General features: G+C 34.0%; 1 protein-coding gene across 5 annotated transcripts in view; it reads left to right on the forward strand.

The window, feature by feature from the left end:
* The window catches only part of LOC123674247 (collagen alpha-1(XV) chain), a 457,507-nt gene that overhangs the window by 100,591 nt on the left and 333,010 nt on the right, over nt 1–23,906 (forward strand). For all 5 annotated transcript variants that reach the window (XM_045609182.1, XM_045609184.1, XM_045609183.1 and 2 more), the window contains exon 2: nt 15,503–15,615. In XM_045609182.1, the coding sequence (XP_045465138.1) occupies nt 15,503–15,615 (113 nt within the window). The remainder of the gene's footprint in view (nt 1–15,502; nt 15,616–23,906) is intronic.

Below are 23,906 nucleotides of genomic sequence, written 5' to 3' on the forward strand. Positions count from 1 at the left end.
TGAAGTAATACTAAATGAAGTTTTTTTCACAGTAAAGTCCTAGCACTTTTAATTTAGTAAATATGAAAATTTGAATGATGTCAAATCAATATGATCATCATAATAACGCAATTTAGTTATGCGAGTTACAGCTGGAAGGTTAGATTTCGGCCCTTGAATATACGGCTTTTCGAAATTTTGTTTTCCTTATCATTTGAAAACTTCAAATCCAATAGAGATAAATTTTGCATCTAGATTGATACTATCAGTCCGAAGTTACATGGAAAATTTCATGTTGATTTTGTTATCACCACAACAGGAAAATTGAAGAAAGATATCGGAAAATAATGATAATAATGCAGTTTTTTTCGGCGAACAAACGAATAACATCACTGAGGTACACTTCATTATTACCTGCATGAGATATGAAAAATTGAAAAACTATATAAAATCGAAAAATGATTATACCCATTAAATCTGTGACCACATAATCGTCGGAATTGGGATTTTGGATGAATATATAAAATAAGAATTTCAAATATTATGCAGTATTTGACACTTATCATAGAATTTAAGAAAAACTAGGCCCGGTCTGGCTCCACTGGGGGCTCTGGGTTTGAAGCTGATTTGCGTGTATTTTCACTGAAGTTCGTAAAATTGTGAGATTCTTCATGTAACTGATGCAAATAAACCGTATTGTATTTTATTTGTGGCCCTCGTCCAAGAAATGAGACTAATTGAGCCCTCTCGCGGCAGCTGACGTCGTTTTAAATAGTTTTAAATTTTTTTAAATGTGGTTTGAATGAATTGCAAATGATTTTACTTTTATGTCAACTGCATATTTAGATTTATTATTTATTGTGTCTCTACTTGAAAGAACAGGATTAACGGAGAGATCTTAAAACTAAAAGAGAACAAAAGTTCAAGTCAACTACGAACATGACAATAAAAAATGCAATTAACGAAAAAACACAGTATTATAATAAATTATAAGCAGAACTTTAATGTAACTCCCTTCTATAGATAGATACCGAAATAGGGCCTAATATAATAGTCAAGTGAAAGAGGAAATAAATACTGTAGATAACGTTATTAACGATTTGAAATATCTTGTCCGTTTTTTGGTACGATCTTAACTACTCTTGCCCACGATTATTACATTGTAATAATCATCTCATCTTTGTCCAAGTCAGAAAACAAGTCTCCTTCTATATTCCTCAAACTTAGGCTATACATGAGGATTGGCTTAGGACGATTCTTGAATATTATTAGCAAATATTATTAGAAAACACCCTTTCAAATGTAAATTTTGTACAAGAGTACAAGATTACTTAGGAAAAACTTATAAGGTAACATATAAGTGAATAATTTTGATCCAGAGAGTTCAAAAAGAACTGAAAAGGAGCATGACAATCACTTGAAACATTTTTACTGTCATGGCACAGACCATAAAAATTCTCCTTTTCTGGTTCAGGTTCAGTATGGTTTATACAATCTTCTGAATTTCAAAATTTAAGAACTTCAAATGTATAGAAGAATGTGAAGAAACAAAGTCGTCATTACTTCTTCTCGCTCGTCATTATATTCAATATCGAAATAGCGTATACAGTTTTCGAGTCATGATATATGTATTCATAGTCATAGAGTATTCTAAGGACATCGTTTAATAAGAAGAGATGACAAATATTTGATCTCACTCCGCTTCACGGACACCTTCCACAAACAGTTATTCTGAGAAATCTTCAGCTCTGTTCGACAAATGTAACGAATCTGAGGAAATGGGGATATTCAAACACGGTTAAACTACATGGATGCATTATATCGACGGAAAGGGTCAAGCGGAATTAGTTTACTCAAGGAACTTGGGTAAATAGAGATTCTAGTAAATGGTTTTCATAGTTTCTGTGTGCACGTGTTATGAAACTAGGGTTATTTTATTTCTCGGAGGGAAACAGTGAATTGAAATACGGGAAATGAGAATTCTGCGGGAGAATAGGACTGTTGGTTAACAGTCAACATGTAGGTAAACGAAAATTAGGGAAAAATCAGGGTTTTTGTACGGCTGTCTACAGCTATCACTAATTTACGAAGTATTTCTCAAACGGAAGGCAGAATCACGACGAAATATTATATAATTCTAAACATTCCAATAAATTAGTTTGACATTTTGGTCAAAATCAATCAGTAAGTGTTTTGGTAGTAGTAAGGGAGACTGGGAAGGGTTGATACATTTTCTACAAAATTGTTAATCAGAAATTTGTATTTAACATTTACGGATCCATTTATATCAGAGTGAAATTCAAGGACTTTGCTTAAACGTTTAGTAATATTTAATAACTAAAAATGGAAATTTTAACTTTGATTATGAGTTCTTGATATTGTCGGTACAAAGTGCCTCCAAGCTCCCTATACATGATAGGCTTGATACACTGAAAGGGAGGGATGATGCAATAAGAAATAAAAGGTACAATCAATAATAAGAAATCAATATTTTATTATCATAACACTATCTAAATCACCGGTGTGAAGTTATCCACATCCACAAGTACACTCCGAGCTAAAAGTAGAGTCCAAGCAAAAAATGGTATATTTATGATTTTCAATATGAAAATAGATAGTAATTTATTATTTAATTCAAGCAATACAAACTTTGCATATTTTTTCTATTATTGAACATTTTTTAGCAATTCAAAGAGTTGTTAATGTTGTTATAGGGGCCGAATCTAGTTAAAATTTCATAACTTTTTGTTTGGAATAGTACCGTGTTCTGCTTTTAGTATGTGGTAAACAGAGGAAAACTGAATCAAATGACATACCCCACATAGTTTGTCAGGCCTCGGGGAGGGGGGAAATTTCGATTTTGGGGGTATATTCTAGATAAAAATTCATAACTTTTTTGTTTGGAATAGTACCGTGTTCTGCTTTCAGTATATGGTAAACAGAGGAGGACTGAATAAAATGACATACCCCACATAGTTTGTCAGGCCTCGGGGAGGGGGGAAATTTCGATTTTGGGGGTATATTCTAGATAAAAATTCATAACTTTTTTGTTTGAAATAGTACCGTGTTCTGCTTTCAGTATGTGGTAAACAGAGGAGGACTGAATAAAATGACATACCCCACATAGTTTGTCAGGCCTCGGGGAGTGGGGAAATTTCGATTTTGGGGGTATTTTTTCAGATAAAAATTCATAACTGGGTAATCTTTAGCACCTTCATGAAGAATAAATTACAGTAAGTAATACAGAAGTTGCTATTCAATTTATGAGTAAAAAGTGAACGTAAATATAATTCAAAATTGAAAATGGTTTAATTTTTCAACAAAAAAAACGCCCTGAAGATAAAAACGCTTCTGCAAACACTAGAACCAGTTTTCGGAAAAATATTTTCAATCCGATTGAGCTACCTCTGCACATGTGATTTATATTTACAAACAGCTTATCCATTCGTCGGTAAAACGCTGACCTTTTTGGTTTGATCTGCGGGAATGAAAATAAATTATTGGGTATCAAATGAAGAATATACGGCTATATATCCATTAAAGTATTTGTATGCCCAAAATTGCATTTGTTTGCATGCAGAATAATTCTACTTTTCGGGTTTGTTCTTCGAATTATTTGACTTTTGGTAAATAAATTATTTGGAATTGACCTATAGCGGAGTGCTGAATAAGCTCTATTCATCCAAGAGTTAACACAAAATTACAAAGGTATTAGTTCTTCTGATATACATACAGTATAGATATAGATATATTTATCAAAGAATTAAACTTGTGTATGGTCGAAATTTTACATTAATTACAATTAAATTTGTCTACATATTTCACAATTAATATTCAGCTAAATGAATGTAACCCAGAAAAAACTTGCCAATATCTGAAAGAAAACAACATGAAAATATAAATGTCTGTATTTATTAAAATTTATTACATTTTCATTGTTAGAAAACGGGCCATTCGTAAATTTTACGACCCTCGTTTATATTTCGTAAATTCAAGCCAATTAATCTGTACGTGCAGATTCTGATATTTTCAGTATTTCTGTATTTTGTCGCAGTATTAGACTCTTAGTTATTTCAATAGATTGTCGCATAGTTTACTAAACTGTTTGCGTTTTTATTAATTGTAGCAGAAAAACGCGAAGATGGCCATTATGTATATTCAATGGCATGTTTAACATGGGAACCTAATATAAATTCAAATGTTATTTATTCATACGGGCTGAACAATATATTGTTCAGCCTGTAAACATGCAACCTGTGGAGAACACCGAAAAAAATATTTGCACAATATCAGCGTAAAACTAAAATATCTTCATAGTTTTAAAATATTTCTCTATTCCTAACTATTTTTAATTTTTTTGATAACCAATTCAATTAAATGCATAGTAATTTTGATATGGTAGTCAATTTTATGATTCAAATCATGTATTAGATTCTCACTCCTATTACTAACGAAAACTTGTTTTTGAATGAATAGTATTAACTACGAATGTTAATTTTGACACAATTGATTTAGATAGTTGGTGATAAAATAAGTGATCTTGAGGAATGATCGTTTTCCCAGAATATGAAGCACTATGATTGAAGTTTTTGAACGTTCGTTCACCGAATATACCCCTATGTTTTTACAGTGGCAGTAATGTTCGAATTTCTTGTCTTAAACGATAAAGTTCAGCTCACTGATGACAAATCCGTCCACAAATTGGATTCTGTCCAGACAGTCGTCCGAAACTACGGTAACTCTCGAACTGAAAGAAACTTGAAATTTTCAGGATACGTTTAGATCTCGAATGGTTGTGTTCGTAAATTACTAAGATCCTACTAGAGTTTCCATGAATATGGCCATTCGAAATATTGTTTTCATTATGAATTCAACTCTCCAAATTCATTTGGAACGAAATATTACAGTTAGTTGAAAAATAAATTATAAATTTTTCGTTAACCTCATAATAGTCCAGTAGATAAATACATTTTACCTGGAAAAAATTCCGAGCTTAATGAAACTTCTACAGGTTGTTCGGGGGTGCTGTGGCATGACTCTGTCAAGTTATCCAACACGAGAACGCTGTGCTAACTGGAGGAGGGACGAAGAACCTCAATATTTTCGGACTTTTTTTGGTTTTTTGCTAATAACCTCTAAAAATGTGTTGAGGTTCTTCGGCCGCCCTCAAGTTAGCACAGGTTCCTCGTGTTGGATAACTTGACAGAGTCATCCACAACACTCCCGAAGAATCTGTAGAAGTTTCATAAAGTTCTGATTTTTTTCCAGCAGACCCACCTTTTTTGTATTTGTCTAATGGACTATAATGGATTGAATTAATATTTTGAATGAAGGTATAAAATTATATTTTCTTAATATAGAACTTCAAGCTGATAACCTTCGAAGACTTCTCATGACTTATTGTCAGTGCTTTTTTCTAATCTAGGCTGTAATGACTTACCTTTTTCTATTTTCTAACGGTACTGGGAGAAGACACAAATTAACAAATCAATGTTTGCTCACAATTGATATAAATTTTCAGTATCAAAATTGCTTGGATTCAAACCAATAACAGAAGCAAACTGAACTAAATACAACCTACTGTCAATGACAATTCCAATACTTATCCGAAATCTGCAATTAAAAATATTACTAAATTAGCCTTTACCAACTTAATTTCGATTTTCCACAGTTTTCCAGGATGTCAATAATTCCTGAACGGACCTCGTACAATCTGTAAATATTCCATCATTGGTTAAGAGTAAGATGCATAGAATCCCTGGTGTGTTTACTGATTCGATTTTGTTTCAGACTTTTTGAGAGAGAGCGTAGAAATGGGGGGATACTGAAGGTAATTACACGGTGTTCCTAAATTGGAGATACAAATGAAAATGACAGATTTCCGGAGCATTTTAAGAAAAAAAGTCCTATAACATGAATCCCCAAACATTTTGTTTTGAGATACATGTGTTAAAGTTAAAGTTTTTTCTCGTATAACCTTCCCTTCACAAGATGTTTAATTTGAATTGGCCAGTTTGAAGTTTTCACTATGTGATATGCTTATTTTGAATGCAAATCTACAGTTAGATAGTTATTTGGGCTGTTTCCATCATCTGTGCGGTTGGATGTTTCCGACGTTTCGGCAAGCATTCGCCTGCCGTCCTCAGGGTGGTGGTCCTGAGAAGGACCGATTGGGTGGTTCTGAGAAGAACCGTTTGCCAAACTTGGTCTGTCTGGACTTGTACGCACCATACTTTTTTCGATTTCGTATGAGGGTATCGGGGTTTGAACCTTAGTCGTATCAGTTGCAATCCTTTAACTCTCACCACTAGTCTACAGAAGCAGGTAGTGGTGACTAGTGGTGAGAGTTAAAGGATTGCAACCGATACGACTAAGGTTCAAACCCCGATACCCTCATACGAAATCGAAAAAAGTATGGTGCGTACGAGTCCAGACAGACCAAGTTTGGCAAACGGTTCTTCTCAGAACCACCCAATCGGTCCTTCTCAGGACCACCACCCTGAGGACGGCAGGCGAATGCTTGCCGAAACGTCGGAAACATCCAACCGCACAGATGATGGAAACAGCCCAAATAACTATCTAACATATAGTCCATCATCAATATCAAGACAACAATCAAATCTACAGGCTGATATTTTTTCTGGAAGGATGCCTGCTTCTTTCCTCCAAAACTATATTTTGGTGAATGGCTCTTAGTTTAGAAAAATGTAGAAAAAAACTCTGGTCCAGTACTACACTTTTTGGTTTGTTATAGTTTTGTCCTATCTGCTATCGATTTCGAGAAAAAATCTCTAGTAATCCTCAGGAAAATCCAAATTATTGTAAAGATCCAGCTAGTAAGCTCTAATGAATGCCTTAATTATAAATTTTGGTATTTATTTACCCGATCTGTAGCGAAGATTAATAAATATTAGATAAACTGTACGACACACTAGAAACAACCTGTATATTGAAAGCAAAGCGTTTGTGGGCTCATATTCATGTAACTTTTTTTTCTCAAAATTATCCAAGTAATTTCTCATTTTCCTTCGTAACTCTAATTTGAGAACACCCAGTATAAGGTAAGACCAACCGAATTAGTAACAAAAAAATTTATTTCGAGCAATTTGGTTGAAACTCCATTATCAAACTTCTTCTTCTTACATTACAGATATGAATAAAAGTTGTCGTCAAAAAATTTTTTTTCGATTACCCCCCATCAAGAAAAAAAACTACGCCCTTGGTTCACAAGAGTCGAGAATTGAGAGAAATGTCAAATGTGAACGATGTATGCGCCATCTGAAACAGACCGCGATCCCTCGAAATCAAGTCGGTATAAATCTGAAAAATCTCCCGTTTTGTCTGAAAGTTTTACAGGTATAAGTAGACACACCAGGTTTTCTATGCATCTTAGTTAAGAGTTGTCAAATGTCATAATTCGATTTTCAATTCCCATAGAGCATAGAACATTGACACTTGCACGTAATACTCACAGAAAGTGTGATGTTCACGTGATCAGTCAAAGAGGACAACTCATCAGATGGATACATAATATAGTCCCTGCAGATCCACCCTATTTTCTGTTATTTTCAGGTGGCGTATTAAGTATTATGGATTATTTAAGCTACTCTCCGAAAAAATTTCCCGTTGAAATATTCAACAGATCACGTCGAACATCATGTCACGTTAGGCTATTTTTCGAATATTTGATGGTACCATAAATTTTTTCTGATGTACATCCATACTGATGGAGGTTAACTAGTGAACTCTTTCGTGATTTACCTTCGGGGATAATGGTGTAAGCTGCATACGTGGTGTATATCCGAAAATGACGATTAATGCGCTGGGCCATCCCGACCGCAGTAAAGCTACTTTTATGGCGCTTCATCTGTGAAAAATGACTAGATATTTTACGCTGCCTATAAAGTCAAAGTATATACAGCACACATTGGAAAATATCATGTACAGGATGACAACAATCGGACAACCTGAAGCTGAAGTGCAAGTCGACATGGACGGTTAGAAAAAATGTTATTCATTAATATGAGTAAAAAGACAATCGTTGCTCTTCTCTCTACGATGTCAGCAGTTTTCGTTTTCGTTATTGTAAAATTTAATGAGTTGATGCCCTGTCCATGTGGAAGTGATGCAGAGCGTAAGTGGAAGCAATAAAAATTGAGCTTTCCATAACCTTTTATCGGTTATCCGTTGTCATTTATTTTTTTTTTTAATTTTTGTTTTTTGCAATCCTTAATCTTGAAGAAGTTTTATATCAACTCATCATAATTTTCAGAAGCTGTAACAAATAATGAAATGACAAGTCTCATATCCAATTTGAGAATGAGTTAAGCAATTCTTTATATGTGTTTCTCTAATTCTGTGGTTATTCCGTTCATTCTTCCACATCTTGTAGAACAAAATCGTGCGAGAATATATCAGAAACGCACAGTTTTCATGGTTATAGTTTATTATTCTATGTTGGCACTCCGAACTTTCCGCTACGGCTTTATCTGTCAATTCATCAAATTGCCTTAAAGAAATCAGTTCTGCCAACCAACATTTTTCAATGCAAAAATCACTAAATTATATTTATGGAAATATTTCATTAATTTCAATGAAAATGCAATGAATTAGAGAAAATAATGTATAATACTCGTACAGAAGGCTCATTCTACCACTCGTTCATTCCAAAACTCGCCACTTCGTGGCTCGTTTTTGAATTTTGAACTCGTGGAAGAATATCAATGCCTTCTGCACTTGTATTATAAATAACTATTCTCGACCTTTCAAAAGCGTTTGATACTGTTTGTCATGAAAGATTGTTGAGAAAGCTCGAAATTATGGATTCAGGGGAAAGATACATCATTTTCTAGAGAGTTACCTGAATGATTGCAAGCTTCTAAAAGAAATGAATAGAATTAGAAGAGGAGTGATGAAGGCAGTTCCTTACAGAGTTCCTCAGGGCACAGTTCTTGGACCTGTTTTTTTATAGTATATATGAATAGCCTCTTTCATCTGAAAAATAAAGGAAATATCATAAGCTTCGCAGACGATACTGTTGTACAGTACCTATCACGTTGAATCTTGGGAAGCCTTGAAGGAAAAGGTAGAAATAAAATTTGTCGACATCAAACGATGGTTTGATTATAATATACTCACCTCAAACCTCGACCAAACAAAATATATGCCATTCTCTTCATATAGTGAAAAATATAACTGTTAGTGAAAGATGTAGAAATCCCTGAAACACATATACGATAAGATACCTTGATATAGAAATAGATGGACACCTAAAATGGAAGGAACATGTGAATATAACCTAGTAAAGAAACTCGGGGGGTTTCTATATCAGTTTAAAATGATATGTGAGGAGTACGAAGCTCCTTAAGATAGTGTATTATGCTTTGGTGGAATCGCAGATAAATAACTGGTTCATAGGGTGCGGCGGTATTTATGGTAGTCATCTCCAAAAATTTGAAGGGATTAAAAAATGGATTTTTAAATTATCTTCAAGAAGAAACTCACTTGCAACTGAACAAATATATACCTTGTTCGATCGTAGACAATACTGAGAAGTTTCTACATCGTGTGTTCATGAAGAAAATTGAAATGAAATCATCGTAGCATGAAGACTATACGCGGAATAGAAAAAGAAAGTATAGGGCACACAGGAGTTAGAAGAAAATAGGACGATGAAGTTTCATGTACCTGGCGCCAAGATTATAATATTAAAATTTACCTCATAATTTGAGACCTTCAAGATAAAACTCAAAATGTGGATCACTGAAAACAAAGATCTGATAAAGAAAAGACAATAATAAATCAATTTAGAATATTTTTTTTCATATAGAAAAAGGAACTTTAAGATAAAACTCAAAATGTAGATCAATGAAAACAAAGATCTAATAAATATAATAATAAATTAGTTGAGAAAAATTTGTATGTGGACAAAGAGAACTTACCTGAGAAGGAAATAAAAATAGAAAATTTTTGAAACTCAAAGAATGGGACTAAAAACACGATGCCGATACTATTTTCACTATTAAAAGATATGAAACCTATAAAAAAAATTTAAACGACAGATTGAAAACGGTTACACAGGTTGGCAGGATTCTGATCACAGCAGACTGCACAAGAAAAACAAAGAATCATGTATGTAAATAATTGATCATGTAAATTAAAATTAGTTTTGTGTTCTAATAAATGCAGGTACTTGCAGGTAATTTTTTATCAATACATTATTACCTTTGTGGTAATCATGTAATCAAGTATTGATTGGGTACCTGGATACCATAGATCTACAGGGTGTTTCCTAAATATGCGGCAAAAATTCAGGGGGTTGTTCCTTGGACTATTTTAAGCATGTTTTGTCCTTGGATGATTTTTGAAAAACCTCTTTGTTTCGAAGATACAGGGCGAACAACATTTTTCATATTTTTAAAATTAATAATAGTTTAAATAAAAATGCGTACCGCACTGTGTTTACTAAGTAGGTACAATTTATTTTTAAATTTGTTTAACAACATTCCAATTACTAAAAACGGCCAGTTTTTTGACTAAAAATTGATAAGTGCAGATGGTAAAGGAATACAGATTAAACACGGTTTTCATTTGAATTCGTTTTGTGATGTATTAGCAATTAACATTTTATCTTTGACTATTATGAAATGATCCTGGTGTTTTTGAAAGGGTTCGGCAGTCAATGAGGAGAAGATTGGATGCTTGTATGCTGGCTAGAGGTGGTCATTTTCAACAGTTTTTGTAGGTTGAGTTGAATTTTCATGTAATTTTTCATAATAAAATGTTATTATCTGAAATTTTGTTTCCCCTATATCTTCGAAACAAATAGGTTTTTCAAAAATCATCAAAGGACAAAATATTCTTAGAATAGTCCAAGGAACAACCCCCTGAATTTTTGCCGCATGTTTAGGAAACACCCTGTATAATATATAGGCATATACAATTCTGATTTTGTTTTTAAGTTATTTTTTTCGAGTTCTATGTGTTTGGTCATTTTATTTACAATTCGCCACCTAGCTTGACAGGGAAAGAAAAACAACTCTATGTCGAAACCAAGTCTCTTATCAAAATTGTTCCATATGTTTCGATATCTCACGAAATCATTTCCAGGCCAACTAATTTGAAAGAAAACAAATGGAGGATTACATGTAGCCATTTCAATAAAATACTTGGAGTCGACATAGAGAGTTTCTCAATGAAAGAGGATGGATTACGTTTCTATACTTTGAAATTGTTACTTTATATCCGAATGCAAATTTCAATCTCGATTAAATACGTTGTTTTGAAATTAACAGGAAACTCAAGTTCGATCGGCCAGCCGCACAAGACCCATTAACAAACTTAACTGCGGCATTCGACATCTGGAACTATCTTGGAAATGGGTATTCTAGGTATTTCAGTGTTAGAGAGTTATCGTGTTGAAGGACTGCCGAACACAATCAAATTTCATGATGGGTTCGTCATGAGTCAGTCGGACCATATTCTATTGTCTCAAAATTAGAGAATTACAGACATTTTGACGAAATGATCTATTCGGTCAACGACTCAAAAACCACTCAATGATGAGAAAAGTTCTGATGTGAAGTCGAAAGCTTTCGAGCAATCGATCAGGCATATTAGGACAAATGAAAAGTCCTAAAAAGATTTAATACTAGCACAGATGGCGGTGCTAGTATTAAATCCATATGATTTTCAGTTAGTACCAACCTTCAAACGATACGTGTCAAAATTTGACAGGAGTCCGACCATCAATTTGTGGAATATTGCGTTGTGAGTGTAGCTACTTTTTTTATTTGAAAGAAGATGGAAAAAAAGAATTTCATGTACTCACAAAATATTGCTTTTTGAAGGAAAAAATACAGTTTAAGCAAAATCTTCGCAATGACCCTGCATTTTTGCGTCGATATGTTATAATGGATGAAAGTTGGCTCCATCATTTCACTCCGGAGTTCGATCGATAGTCAGCTAAGTGGACTGCACACTATAAACGTTATTGGATCGTTTAAAGGATGAAATTGTTAAAAAACGACCCGTTCGAAGAAAAAAAAGGTGTTGTTTCATCAAGACAATCCGCCGTGTCCCAAATCAATGAAAACAATGGCAAAATTGCATGAATTCGGCTTCGAATTGCTTCTGCATCCACCGTATCCGCCAGATCTGGGCCCCAGCGACTTTTTTCTGTTCTGGGACCTCAAAAAAATGCTCGCTGGAAAGAATTTTAGCGCCAATGAAGAAATAATCGCCGAAACTTAGGCCTATTTTGAAGCGAAAGATAAATCGTACCACAAAGAGGGTATCGAAAAGTTGAAAGATCGCTATAATCGCTGTATCGCCTCGAAGGCAACTATGTTGAAGAATAAAATCGAATTTTGCCCAAAAATGTGTTTTACTATGGTAGACCGGGGACTTTTCAATTGGACTGTTAGAACAGCATAAAAACGGTTTTTCCAGAAGAGGGTTACTTTTGAATAGTCTGTATAGCTGTCACTTTTGAGCTGTCATCTTTTGACATTTGACTACTCAAAACTTAGACATTACTAGAAATGAAGCGATACACGCTCTAGTAATTTTTATGGATGGAATCGGATAGAAAGAGAGTTATGTGGACGACTTTTATTTGAAACAAGATAACACAACAAGCCACACAAGCAATAAACAAACAACAATGCAGCAAGAAAAGTTTTCTGGCCGTGTCATTCCTCGGAGTTTTGATCATAATTGGCCATCAAGATATTGTGATTCCTCACCTTTTGACTTTTTCTTTGGGGCCACGTGAAAGATGAGTTTTAACCCAATGCTCTGCAATCGATTCAAGACTTCAAAGATCTGTGAATTTATCGAGAACATACAGTCTAAATGTGCGAATTGGTCATGGGAAATTTCGTATCAGGATATGGTGCTGCAGCCATGGCGGCAATTAGGCTGATGTCGTTTTTTATCGTTGATGGTATACCTTTCATATCAAAATGAAAACTGTAATTGGAATACCCTTTAGATATACCTATTCGATTTTATCATTTAAGTTATCAACAATTCTGCACGGAGCTTGAACCTATTACTTTACATCCTAATGAAGATTTTCATCTCGATTGAATATTTATTTGCAATCGATAGGAATACCAAAGTCAGATAACGACCGATTAAAATCGAGATCCGGACCTTTTCATTCGGAAGTCATCGTGTTATCGCAGATGGCCAGACATTGTTAAATTCGTCTACTAATAAGTAACCAGTGAGACGAAGTTTTTCGTTTTAGACCATTTTCGGCGCAAAATTCGAAAATTTCAGACAAAAACTCAAATACCTCCATTCATATAATTTAGGAGACACATAATCTCAGAGGAGAAGATCCAGTTTTGGAGTAGAATGAACTCGGGTAAAGAATTTCACTTTGAGTGATTTTATTTTCGTGGAGAAGTGAAGTTTCATGTACCGATGAAAGGAAATATGTTTACAACACCCTGTCCAATTATACCTACAATGTACCATTAGTACTCGACTCAGTCGAACACATGAAAGTACACCGTACATACTAATGAAACAAAAAACAAATTATTACTGTAGTCATCGCCAAACTGCGGTTTTCTAATAATACTAGTCCGAGTGAAAAGAAGTAATCTAGATTATGATCGAAAAATTATTGATTCATATAAGTGTCTTTACTTTGAGTGAAAAGCATTTTTGGTAAGTTCATTCATTCTTTTTTGAATAGATAACCTGCTTTTCTGGTATAATCGGAACACGAATCTTCTTCCAAAGATTTGGTCCCTTTCAAGCATTACAAATAATTTCACATGACGAGTCGATGTTTTCACTAGTAATACCACTAGAGTTCAAAAAATTTCCGGATTTAATTTGATCTCGTGTGGTATTCGGTAAGAAAATTCCACACCAAATGTGTTCATTTCCAACAACATCAATTTTCGTCTTCATCAAATACTCTAAATCAAGAACAAGCAACTTCCAATCAACCTGCCACAGTATATAGTAATTGCGTTTTTAATATAAACATTAATCATAATGGTCCAAAGAATTAAGAAAACATATAAGCTTGTAGTTGAAATGAATCAAAATTATCATATCTACAGGGTGGGCAAATTTCGATGTTTTAGCACTACAACTTTTAAACCAGAGGAGATAGACAAAATCTGATACCCACTTCTCGGTCTCTTTTTCTGAGAAACTAACAAGGGTAGTATTCATTTTTGGCCACCTTCTTTTGTTTTCGAGTTATAAGCGAAAATCGGAAAAATGGCGATATCGAAAAACATTTATATCTCCGCTAATACTGATGATAGAGATCTGAAATTAAAACATTATCACTATCACCAAAAGCTCAGAAAATGAACTTTCAAGTTTAGTAGGAGGAACATTCATTTTTGAAGAAAAAGAAAATGGTTGTCACTAAGGATTTTCACAGTATTTTGAACTTGAAAACTCATATGCCTGATCTAAATTTGATTCAATTATTTTATACTCATTCCCATCCCCAAGATTCCGAATTCACAATTCGAGATTTTATCTTCATAAATTACGTCGATAGTCCAAATATTTTATATGTAAATGTTGGGCATATAGCATGATTTAACTTCACTGGAAACCTGTATTTAGGCACAATTGTTATTTCGTAATGCATCCCTAATTAGAGCAGAAATATAGTCCGCATGCCGTCAAATAAATAGGACATAATGAGTGAATAATCAATGACAAAAATATTCGAGTATTCATGTTGACAATTCTTTGGAAAGGAACCACCTATTTTTATCAACATGCTAAAATTTTTGAAATACTGAAATTTCAAACCATCGCTCAGCTCATTCATAGAAACTTTGTAGCTTGTAGTTCTCTGATATTTCAACTGACTGAAGTACTATTAGTTTGTCCAATCTGGATGCGAAATTCGAGCATTTATTCAGACCTAAGACAAATTATCTACCACTATGTTTCCTCGCTCCTAAAATCAACCGTCTTACTTAAAGTAGGTACGTTATTTTTCGTCTTGTGAGATTGTTATCTACTTCAAAATTGAGACTGTTATAAGGATGTGCAGATACACAGACCAACATACATATTATAAACAAGAAACCAAAGCTGTTCATGATGGTATGAAATGCATTTTTTCATCATAAAAGTGATCACAAGCTTGAAATACAGAAAATATATAATCGAAGAAACTCAAATCTAAGTCTACAAGTAATAAGCTTTATAACAATAGAGCACAATTATACATTATAAATTATTTTTCTCAATTGTTCCCCTGTCCCATCAGATTGCCAATTTTCTCATCTACCTCGAACTAGCTCATGTTTTACAATCTATGAAAATACACCACAGGAATATATAACTGTTTGTCGATTCAAAATGAAATCATAGATCAGTCACCGAGTTCAATTTTACTTTATCGAGGATTCCTAATGAATTGATGAAAATAAGAAACTTATTTTACGGGATAATTTGATATGTGATTACAATGACCTTAGATATTTCTTCCATGAAAATAGCTAAACATTTATTTTTTTTTCAGTTATCACCTTTTCGTGTTCCATTTCTTGTTATGTTGGTTGACATCATCAACGAATGGAGGAGACCCTTTTTTTCTTCCTGCTTCTTTTATCTTAGGCGACAGTTCTTCAGCTGGTAAGTGTTATTATATTCCTAATATTGATGACTTGAACGTTTTTTCAATTTGAGTGAATAAGAATGATTCTGGAAGCTTCATTGAAGATCGCGTATATTTTTGTTCCTAATATCTTGAACGTAAAATGATTGCTTGAAGTAAGATCATTTCATCTCATTGAACGCATATACTTAAATTTGGTAGGCAAAATCACCGACATGTTGTTAGAAATCGACAACTATGAATTGTTGCACATGTTGGAACATAACCAGTACCTGAACGCTAAAATTGAAACTCATCCCCTTTATTGAATTTCTTCCGATAGTTTAGAAATCCCAGGCTGTAAATGGTCCAATATAACTTTGTAATTTATACCCTTTCGAATATTTTTGTGCCAATTTTGTTCCTATATAAGATTCCGAAAACCTTTGTACTCTTATCAGTTCAGAAATGTAGCCTGATGAAGCCACAGTGTGGCGAAACAATTGTTGCTAACAATTAAATAACATAGTGGAAATTACTTCATTTTATTTTATTTAAAATTGAAGAAGCACCAAATCATGAAAGGGTAAAGCTTCAAAACTCTGAAAAAATTGCAGGATTCTTTCTTGATGAGTACGATAAATCCGGCCTTTCAGATCTCATCAAAGTCATACAGGATTCCATGAAAACTAATCAAATGCTTGTATAAACTTGTTGCTCATTTTGGAATTCTGTCAACATTCATTTGCAAGTTTCATATATTCATAGATAACATTTTTATTTATATAATCAAGTTGGCCACTTACAGTATGATACTAATTAAATATCTACAAACGCATGCGATTCCTATCGGTATGAAAGCAAACTTATATTAGGTACTCTCTGTTAGTTTGGTTTGGAGCAATTCAATAGGAATTGTCAAATAAATTTGTGGCTAATAATGTGATTTATCGGACATTCGTGTATGAATCAATATTGGTGCAACACAAATTACATACCTAAAGCTTGTATACAATTCGTAACTTGGAATCTATGATTACGAACTGTTTGATATCAATGCTATGTGTGAGTGATTAACGTTAATGTAAAGTCCGTCACGTGAATATGATTGCTAATATGTATAATTAACGTTTTTAACCTGTTACTATATTTTATGAAACCTATGGAAATTAATGGTTATCTATTTATTATTTTTTTTTATTTATATCAACAAGAACCCCAAAAGGATGAATCCAATGGTGGGGATTTACTTTCGTATTTTTTTCTTCTATTACAGTTGTTTCATATTGCCCATTCATGTTGAATGAGCAATAAGAATCTGTTACGATTATACTCCATAGATCTTTGGGTCAAGGTGCATGCGAGGTTGGATGATCATACTATTCTACTCTAATCTACCGAACACATTTTGAACTAACAATAATAAGGCATTTTTGTGATCACTCATTCTTCTCCTGGGCATATTTTATTTTTCATTTGTGATAATGTTTTCTCACTCCATCCTCTATGATATCAGGAAGTTCTTCAGGACTGACATTCATGATGCTAAATTTTTTCGATGAGTTCCATAATCTAGACGAATACAGGTTAGAATAGAAGGATTCGACTTCTCGAATTATGTCTTTTTGTCCGGTAGTATGAGTTTTTTACTTAGAACCTAACCTTCATTCTGCAATTGTCCCGAATCATCTTTTCTATAAGTTTTGCATTGTATTCTCTTCTATCTTCTTTCATTTCCTTCATCACTTCCAATTGATTTTCCTACATTTGTCTGTTGTTTTGTCAGCTTCATTTCGTCTCTGCTCCACAGTCTTATTGTGTTTTGGCCTAATCGACAACTTTTTGTATGTGTGTTTTCCAGCAAATCTTCTTCATTAATGATGTTATCCCAGGTTCCAGTCTCATCGTACATGCGAGGTGAAAATATACACATACTCATCAAGAGAGTATCAGATGAGGTTTATTCATAGAATCACCAACTTGTCATTTACACGAGATACACCAACCAGCACTCTACAGATATAGGAAATTATGTTCCCATATCCCTGTAATCGCATTTATATAAGCTCTTCATGAAAATAATAACAAACCGCTTGACACCAAAAACTAGATTTTTACCAACCTACAGAAAGGGCCACAGCACAATAGACCATATCTAGACATTTCGAACTCGCAAAGAAAAATGTGCAGAATATAATATACCACTACGCCTGGCCATCGTTGATTTTGAAAGCCAGATTCGATTCGAGGTACATCAGGATAATCGAAAATATCTATGAGATTGCAACCTTACAGATTAGATAAGATGAAACTGAGGACCTATTCAAACAATTGAAGTGGGACACCAAATCTGAAAATATTTTAGGGGGAAAAATCTCAAACCTCAATATGCAAATTTTGAGCTCAAAATTATGTTTAGTTTTCCATAAACGTCTAAAAGGCCATCCCGGTGAATAACCCTGTATATTATGTCTTACGTGCGAAATGCAATTCCAAGAGTTATTTAGTGCACCGGATTGAGAAAGATCGGTTAACCTAGTTTTAGATGGTTGATTCAGAAATAATTCCAGGCTTATATTTGTCTAATAAAATACTAATTTTGTTCTAAAATATATATTCTTCCCTTCATTTTTCGCTAGCATCAACTCACCTGTATCACAAAAACTAGAGCTGATCGAAAAAATCTGTTCGTTAGATTATCGGCACTAAATTTTTATGGCCTGTGTTATAGATATTCGCCATATCTCTACATATCATTCGTTTTACACTCATTCCACACCAATTTCAATTTTCACACCTCTCATAATTGTATCAGAAAAACGTTGTTTCGCAGATTATCCATTAAAAAGTGCTCTCACACATTTTCCACCGGGAAAATTCAATTTTCGCCAGCATTTCGGTATTTCGCCTTTCAATTAACCCAATTTGAGTATATGCTGATTGTGTTACTCGGGTGTGTCCGGAAAATACAGATGCAGTGGATATAACTCGCTCATCAAGTAGTTCTGCGGACTGGATGAGATGAGTGGTGGTTTCAATTCGGCACATCGATCTCGCATCCATCAATCTCTGAATTTATATCTGGGCGTAGTGAAATGAGGTATAATCGTATTATGACATCCTATTCCTGCTGAAAATCCAACGAAATGAGAACGACGCGACGTAGTTTATTCGTGTGAGGTGTCAATTTCCATTAAAAAACATTCTGAATCAATAGAAGACAAACATTTCTTCTGATTTCGATACTGCTCAGAACTCGGTGAAGTTAAAACATAAAAAAAATTCAAGAAAACAACTCTCGGTAAAAAATGTTTTTACCATATTGTGCTTCGATTTTCTATGGTTCTGGAGATTAGATTCATAAGGAAATTTGAAAAAAGTTTTATTATACATCCACTCACATACAAAATTTCAATTCGGTCGAATCTATACAAATATTGAGAATTTTATGAACGCCAACTTCGATGGCGATACGTTTTCTTGTTGGTTCATTTAGATTTCTGTTCACTAATTTGGAATACTGAGTACTTTGATGAATGATGAATAACCAAAGACGTGAATTTTACTTCTCTAATTTGGAATTTTGATTGAGGAAAAACTTGACTCTGATATAAAATCCAATGATTCTATGTTATCAAATCATGTTTGGCATCTGTTGTCTGGAAATTTCATTTTTTTTCCATTGGATACAAAGCCTTCCAGAAGTACCTATAAGGTCTGAATAAAGTTCCAATATCATCTCTCAATAACTGGCCAATAATACTACAAAACACTTTATTCCTTTCGGAAAAGTCCCCGGTCTACCATAGTGAACCACATTTTTTTTTGCAAAATTCGATTCTATTATTCAACATAGTTGCCTTCGTGGACGATACAGCGATTATAGCGATCTTCAAACTTTTCGATGCCAATTTTGTAGTACGATTTGTCTTTCGATTCAAAATAGGCCTCAGTTGCGGCGATTACTTCTTCATTGGCGCTGAATTTCTTTTCAGCGAGCATTCTTTTGAGGTCTGAGAACAGAAAAAAGTCGCTGGGGGTCGGATTTAGCGATTACGGTGGATGCAGAAGCAATTCGAAGCCCAATTCATGCAATTTTGCCATTGTTTTCATTGATTTGTGACACGGCGCATTATCTTGATGAAACAGCACCTTTTTTCCTTCAAATGGGGCCGTTTTTTAACAATTTCATCCTTTAAACGATCCAAATGCTAAATAATAATTGCTGTTAATGATCAATGCATATTTACCCTTTACGCATCCCAGAATACTGATGCCATAGCCTTGCCAGCTGACTGTTGTGTTTTTCCTCGCTTTGGATTCAGTTAATCATGTGCAGTCCACTTAGCGGACTGTCGATTGGACTCCGAAGTGAAATGATACAGCCATGATTCATCCATTATCACATATCGACTCAAAAATTCAGATTTATTGCACATAAACAGCTTCAAATACTGCTTAAAATCATTAACACGCTGTTGCTGTTGATCGATTGTGAGCTCGCGAGGCACCCATCTTGCACACAGCTTCTCGTGTACAAATATTCGCAAATGATATGATGTACACGTTCAGATGATATCTCCACAATGTCTGCTATCTCGATCAACTTCACTTTACGGTCATTCAAAATTATTTTTTGAACTTCTTTGATTTTTTCGTTGGTGACAGCCTCTTTTGGGCGTCTTCGGTGCTCATTTCACCACGTTTAATCTTAGCATACCTGTCAATGATGGTTGATTTTCCTGATGCAGACCCTGGAAATTCTTGATGAAGCCATGATTTTACTTCAACTGTATTTTTTCTCTTCAAAGGGCTATTTTATCAGCAAACGAAATTCTTTTTTTTTTCCTTTTTTTTTTCAAATAACAAAAGTAGCTACCCTCACAACGCAATATATCATGAACTAATGGTCGGACTGCTGTCAAATTGTGACATGTAGGTATCGTTTGAAGGTTGGTACCAACTAAAAATCATATGGATTCAATACCTCCATTTATGCATCAGACTGGGAACTGTTCAATTGTTAATATACTCTGTCCAATTATTTAACTTCTTCTTGATATTATAAAGAAATTCATGTTGAGAACAATATAACAGGCTCTGCATGCACTTATCATTGTATAGCTTTCATTTATCTTTCTTCATCCATTACATTCTACATAGCTAGACAGAAAATATTGTTCCCATTATTCACTTGCAGTATCCCAGTATCCTGCAGCTCACATGAGTAGAGCGATACTAGTAAAATAATTATAAAACCTAATGTATGTTCGTAATATATCCCCAGATTGTTCGAACAAGTTGTGTAATAAATTTCGTTGAATCTAATACTACAAAACACTTTATTCCTTTCGGAATATTTCTCGAGGAAGCAAAATATATTGTCCGAGCATGGTTGAGATTTTATGCATTTTTCGCTTAGTGTTTCCACTATAGATGCATCCAATACTGCACGTCGTAATGTTTTATGTGTTTCCTCATTGTTTACTGTAAGTAAGATTGAATTTACGAAAGAAAAGTTTTTTTGATATATTCGATTTTATTTGGTCGTTACTGACTAACATTTATTGATCATCCAACTTTTTGTGACTGCTAGAAGGAAACTCTTACTGCGTTCGTCTGAATTTACTCCTGAATGAATGAATATTTCAAGAACAATTTTTATTATCACAAGAAGCAGGGAAATTTATAAAATCTTCAAATGACGGTATCTAATTGTTGTTGATATTCATAAAGCGTATGCTAAATTTCATGAAAACATCAATGAAAAGTTTATGAAATAATGATGAAAAATCTATTTTCTACACTTCACTACACTTCAGAGAATTTTCTTCATGAAATAAATTAAGGACCATATGTATCATAAAATGATAGAGAACAAAAGAAAAAGCACCGGGCGCATCAAAAATTTTAGAGGTTCTGGTCCCGAAATATCAGTGCTTCTAATAGCAGTAACATTATCTTCATTCCTTCCATGCGATCAACATTGATGCTAAATGGTGGAGGATCTAGGTATTCACTACTAATGAAATAGGTGAAAATTAAACAATCGACACAAAATGAATTCGATATCGGAATAAAGAAAACATAGTTATATAATGAGGCATCCCATCAAAAAAGTGAGGTCTGTTATCCGTTCTACAGATATTGAGTTTCTTGACTCAATTTTTTTTATTTACATAGAGCGTGTCAACTGGGCGCATTCTGATAGCTCCACATAGCGTACCACTGGCAATGTCTGCAGAAATTGTTTTACATAATTCAAAAAATTCTACAATTTCTTCAGAAATTGCCATTGGTACGCTATGCAGAGTGTCAGTATCAGCTTGATTATGTAATTAATAGGACGTTAGTTATCAAACGAGATTTAGGTTTTTACAAAAATTAAGAGATGGTTTCACATAACAACTAAACAAAGTAACGAGTTATTTGACAATTCTGACATCAGCCTACTAATCAAACAAAAAAATAAAAACCAAGTTCAAATTTGCGTAGCTAGATTCGATATTTTTGTACAGAGCTTTGACTATCGCGTCTCTGAAACAACGGGAAAGAAAAAACATCTAAAGTTATCTCCGGAAACAAATGAGTTATACAGAAAAAAGGAAATCTCGATTTTAAGTTTTTTCTAGATATCTCGAGAATCAATGGAGCTATTTTGGATCTGTTAACACTAACACACTAATCCCTGAATAACGCAACTTTTTTTGATTTAAGCCAGCCTGTATCTTCAACGGTTTTCGATATCCCTGTAGTGCACCTCTAAATAGTTCTTACCCTGTATAATATACATATAATTATATATTCATGATCTATGTGTATATATGTTATTGATATGTTTACTAATATTCAGGACATCTGTATTTTTTGTGTCATATTTTATTGACTCACCCTGTGAAGTTTTGAGGGAAATAAACGAGTATGAGTATGAATATACAGGGTGTCCCGTAAAGACCACGTCAAACGGAGGGAGAATGTAGATCAAAGGATAACCCACCTGCTATGACAAAATTTCCATTATAAAAGTCTTACCGTTTCCGAGATATATTTTTTTTTTGAAAATAATGAATTTTTGCCCCTTTCAATAGTTTTGCCCTTACGGTTGGTACAATTTTACATCTTTCTGTTTAATTTTTTCAGTAAAATATTGCTGAAGAATGATTTTAACGTTTTCATTAAAAACATCTTCCGAAAATTTTAAAGGGGGGCTATGAGAAATATTTTTATTGGAAATTTTGGTAATGGATTATTTTGTTCATTAAGTTTAGCCCATCGTAGTGGGAAAAAAATGTAACGAGCTACTGCTGCACATTACACCAATAAATTGTCTATTTTATAGTGATTTCAGAGAGGTATCACACAAGTCATTTGTTATTAAAAAAAAAAAGATATGGCTATTTTCATCAAAATGGGTACGTTTCTGACAAATTCAGGTTTGTCAATTTTGTTAAGAAATCTTCGATGTTGCATTACTTAGTGAACAATGGCAATTGTTAACGTGCGAAAATATTACTCGCATAATTATTCACCTCAACGAAATTCAATTTTGTCGGCAAATTTTGGAAAACATCATGCAGATCTAGATTTTTTTAATAAGATCATTTGGAGCGACGAGTCTTCCTGTACCAAGGATGGGTACATGAAGACCTAAATCCTCTGGACTTTTAATATTGGGGCTGCCTAAAAGACAAAGTATACGCAACACCCATACATGATGAAGCCGAATTGCGGATGCGTTCTCTCAATTTGGCTTCATCAATGGGTGTTGCGTATACTTTGCCTTTTAGGCAGCCCCAATAATAAAAGTCTATAGGATTTAGGTCAGGTGAACGAGGAGGCCACAAAATTTCACCTCCTCTTCCAATCCACCGGTGGGGATAAGTTCTATTCAAATGTGCGGTAACTTCGAGTACGTAATGTGCTGCGCATCCATCATGTTGAAAACACAGACTACGTCGCAGCGCCAGTGGCACATCTTCCAATAAAATGGGCAGCTGGTTGGTTAAAAATTCCAAATAATTGTTTGCGTTCAGTTATGGCGGCAGTTCGATCGGGCCCAAAATTGCACCATTAAATATTCCAGTCCATAAATTGATCTTGAATCGATATTGTGATTTACCTTCTCTCACCTCGTGTGGATTTATGATATTCCAGCTATGCAAATTGTGGAGGTTCATGTACCCATCCTTGGTACAGGAAGACTCGTCGCTCCAAATGATCTTATTAAAAAAATCTGGATCTGCATGATGTTTTCCAAAATTTGCCGGCAAAATTGAATTTCGTTGAGGTGAATAATTATGCGAGTAATATTTTCGCACGTAAACAATTG

The sequence above is a fragment of the Harmonia axyridis genome, chromosome 2 (assembly GCF_914767665.1).
Source record: "Harmonia axyridis chromosome 2, icHarAxyr1.1, whole genome shotgun sequence".
Classification (NCBI taxonomy): domain Eukaryota; kingdom Metazoa; phylum Arthropoda; class Insecta; order Coleoptera; family Coccinellidae; genus Harmonia; species Harmonia axyridis.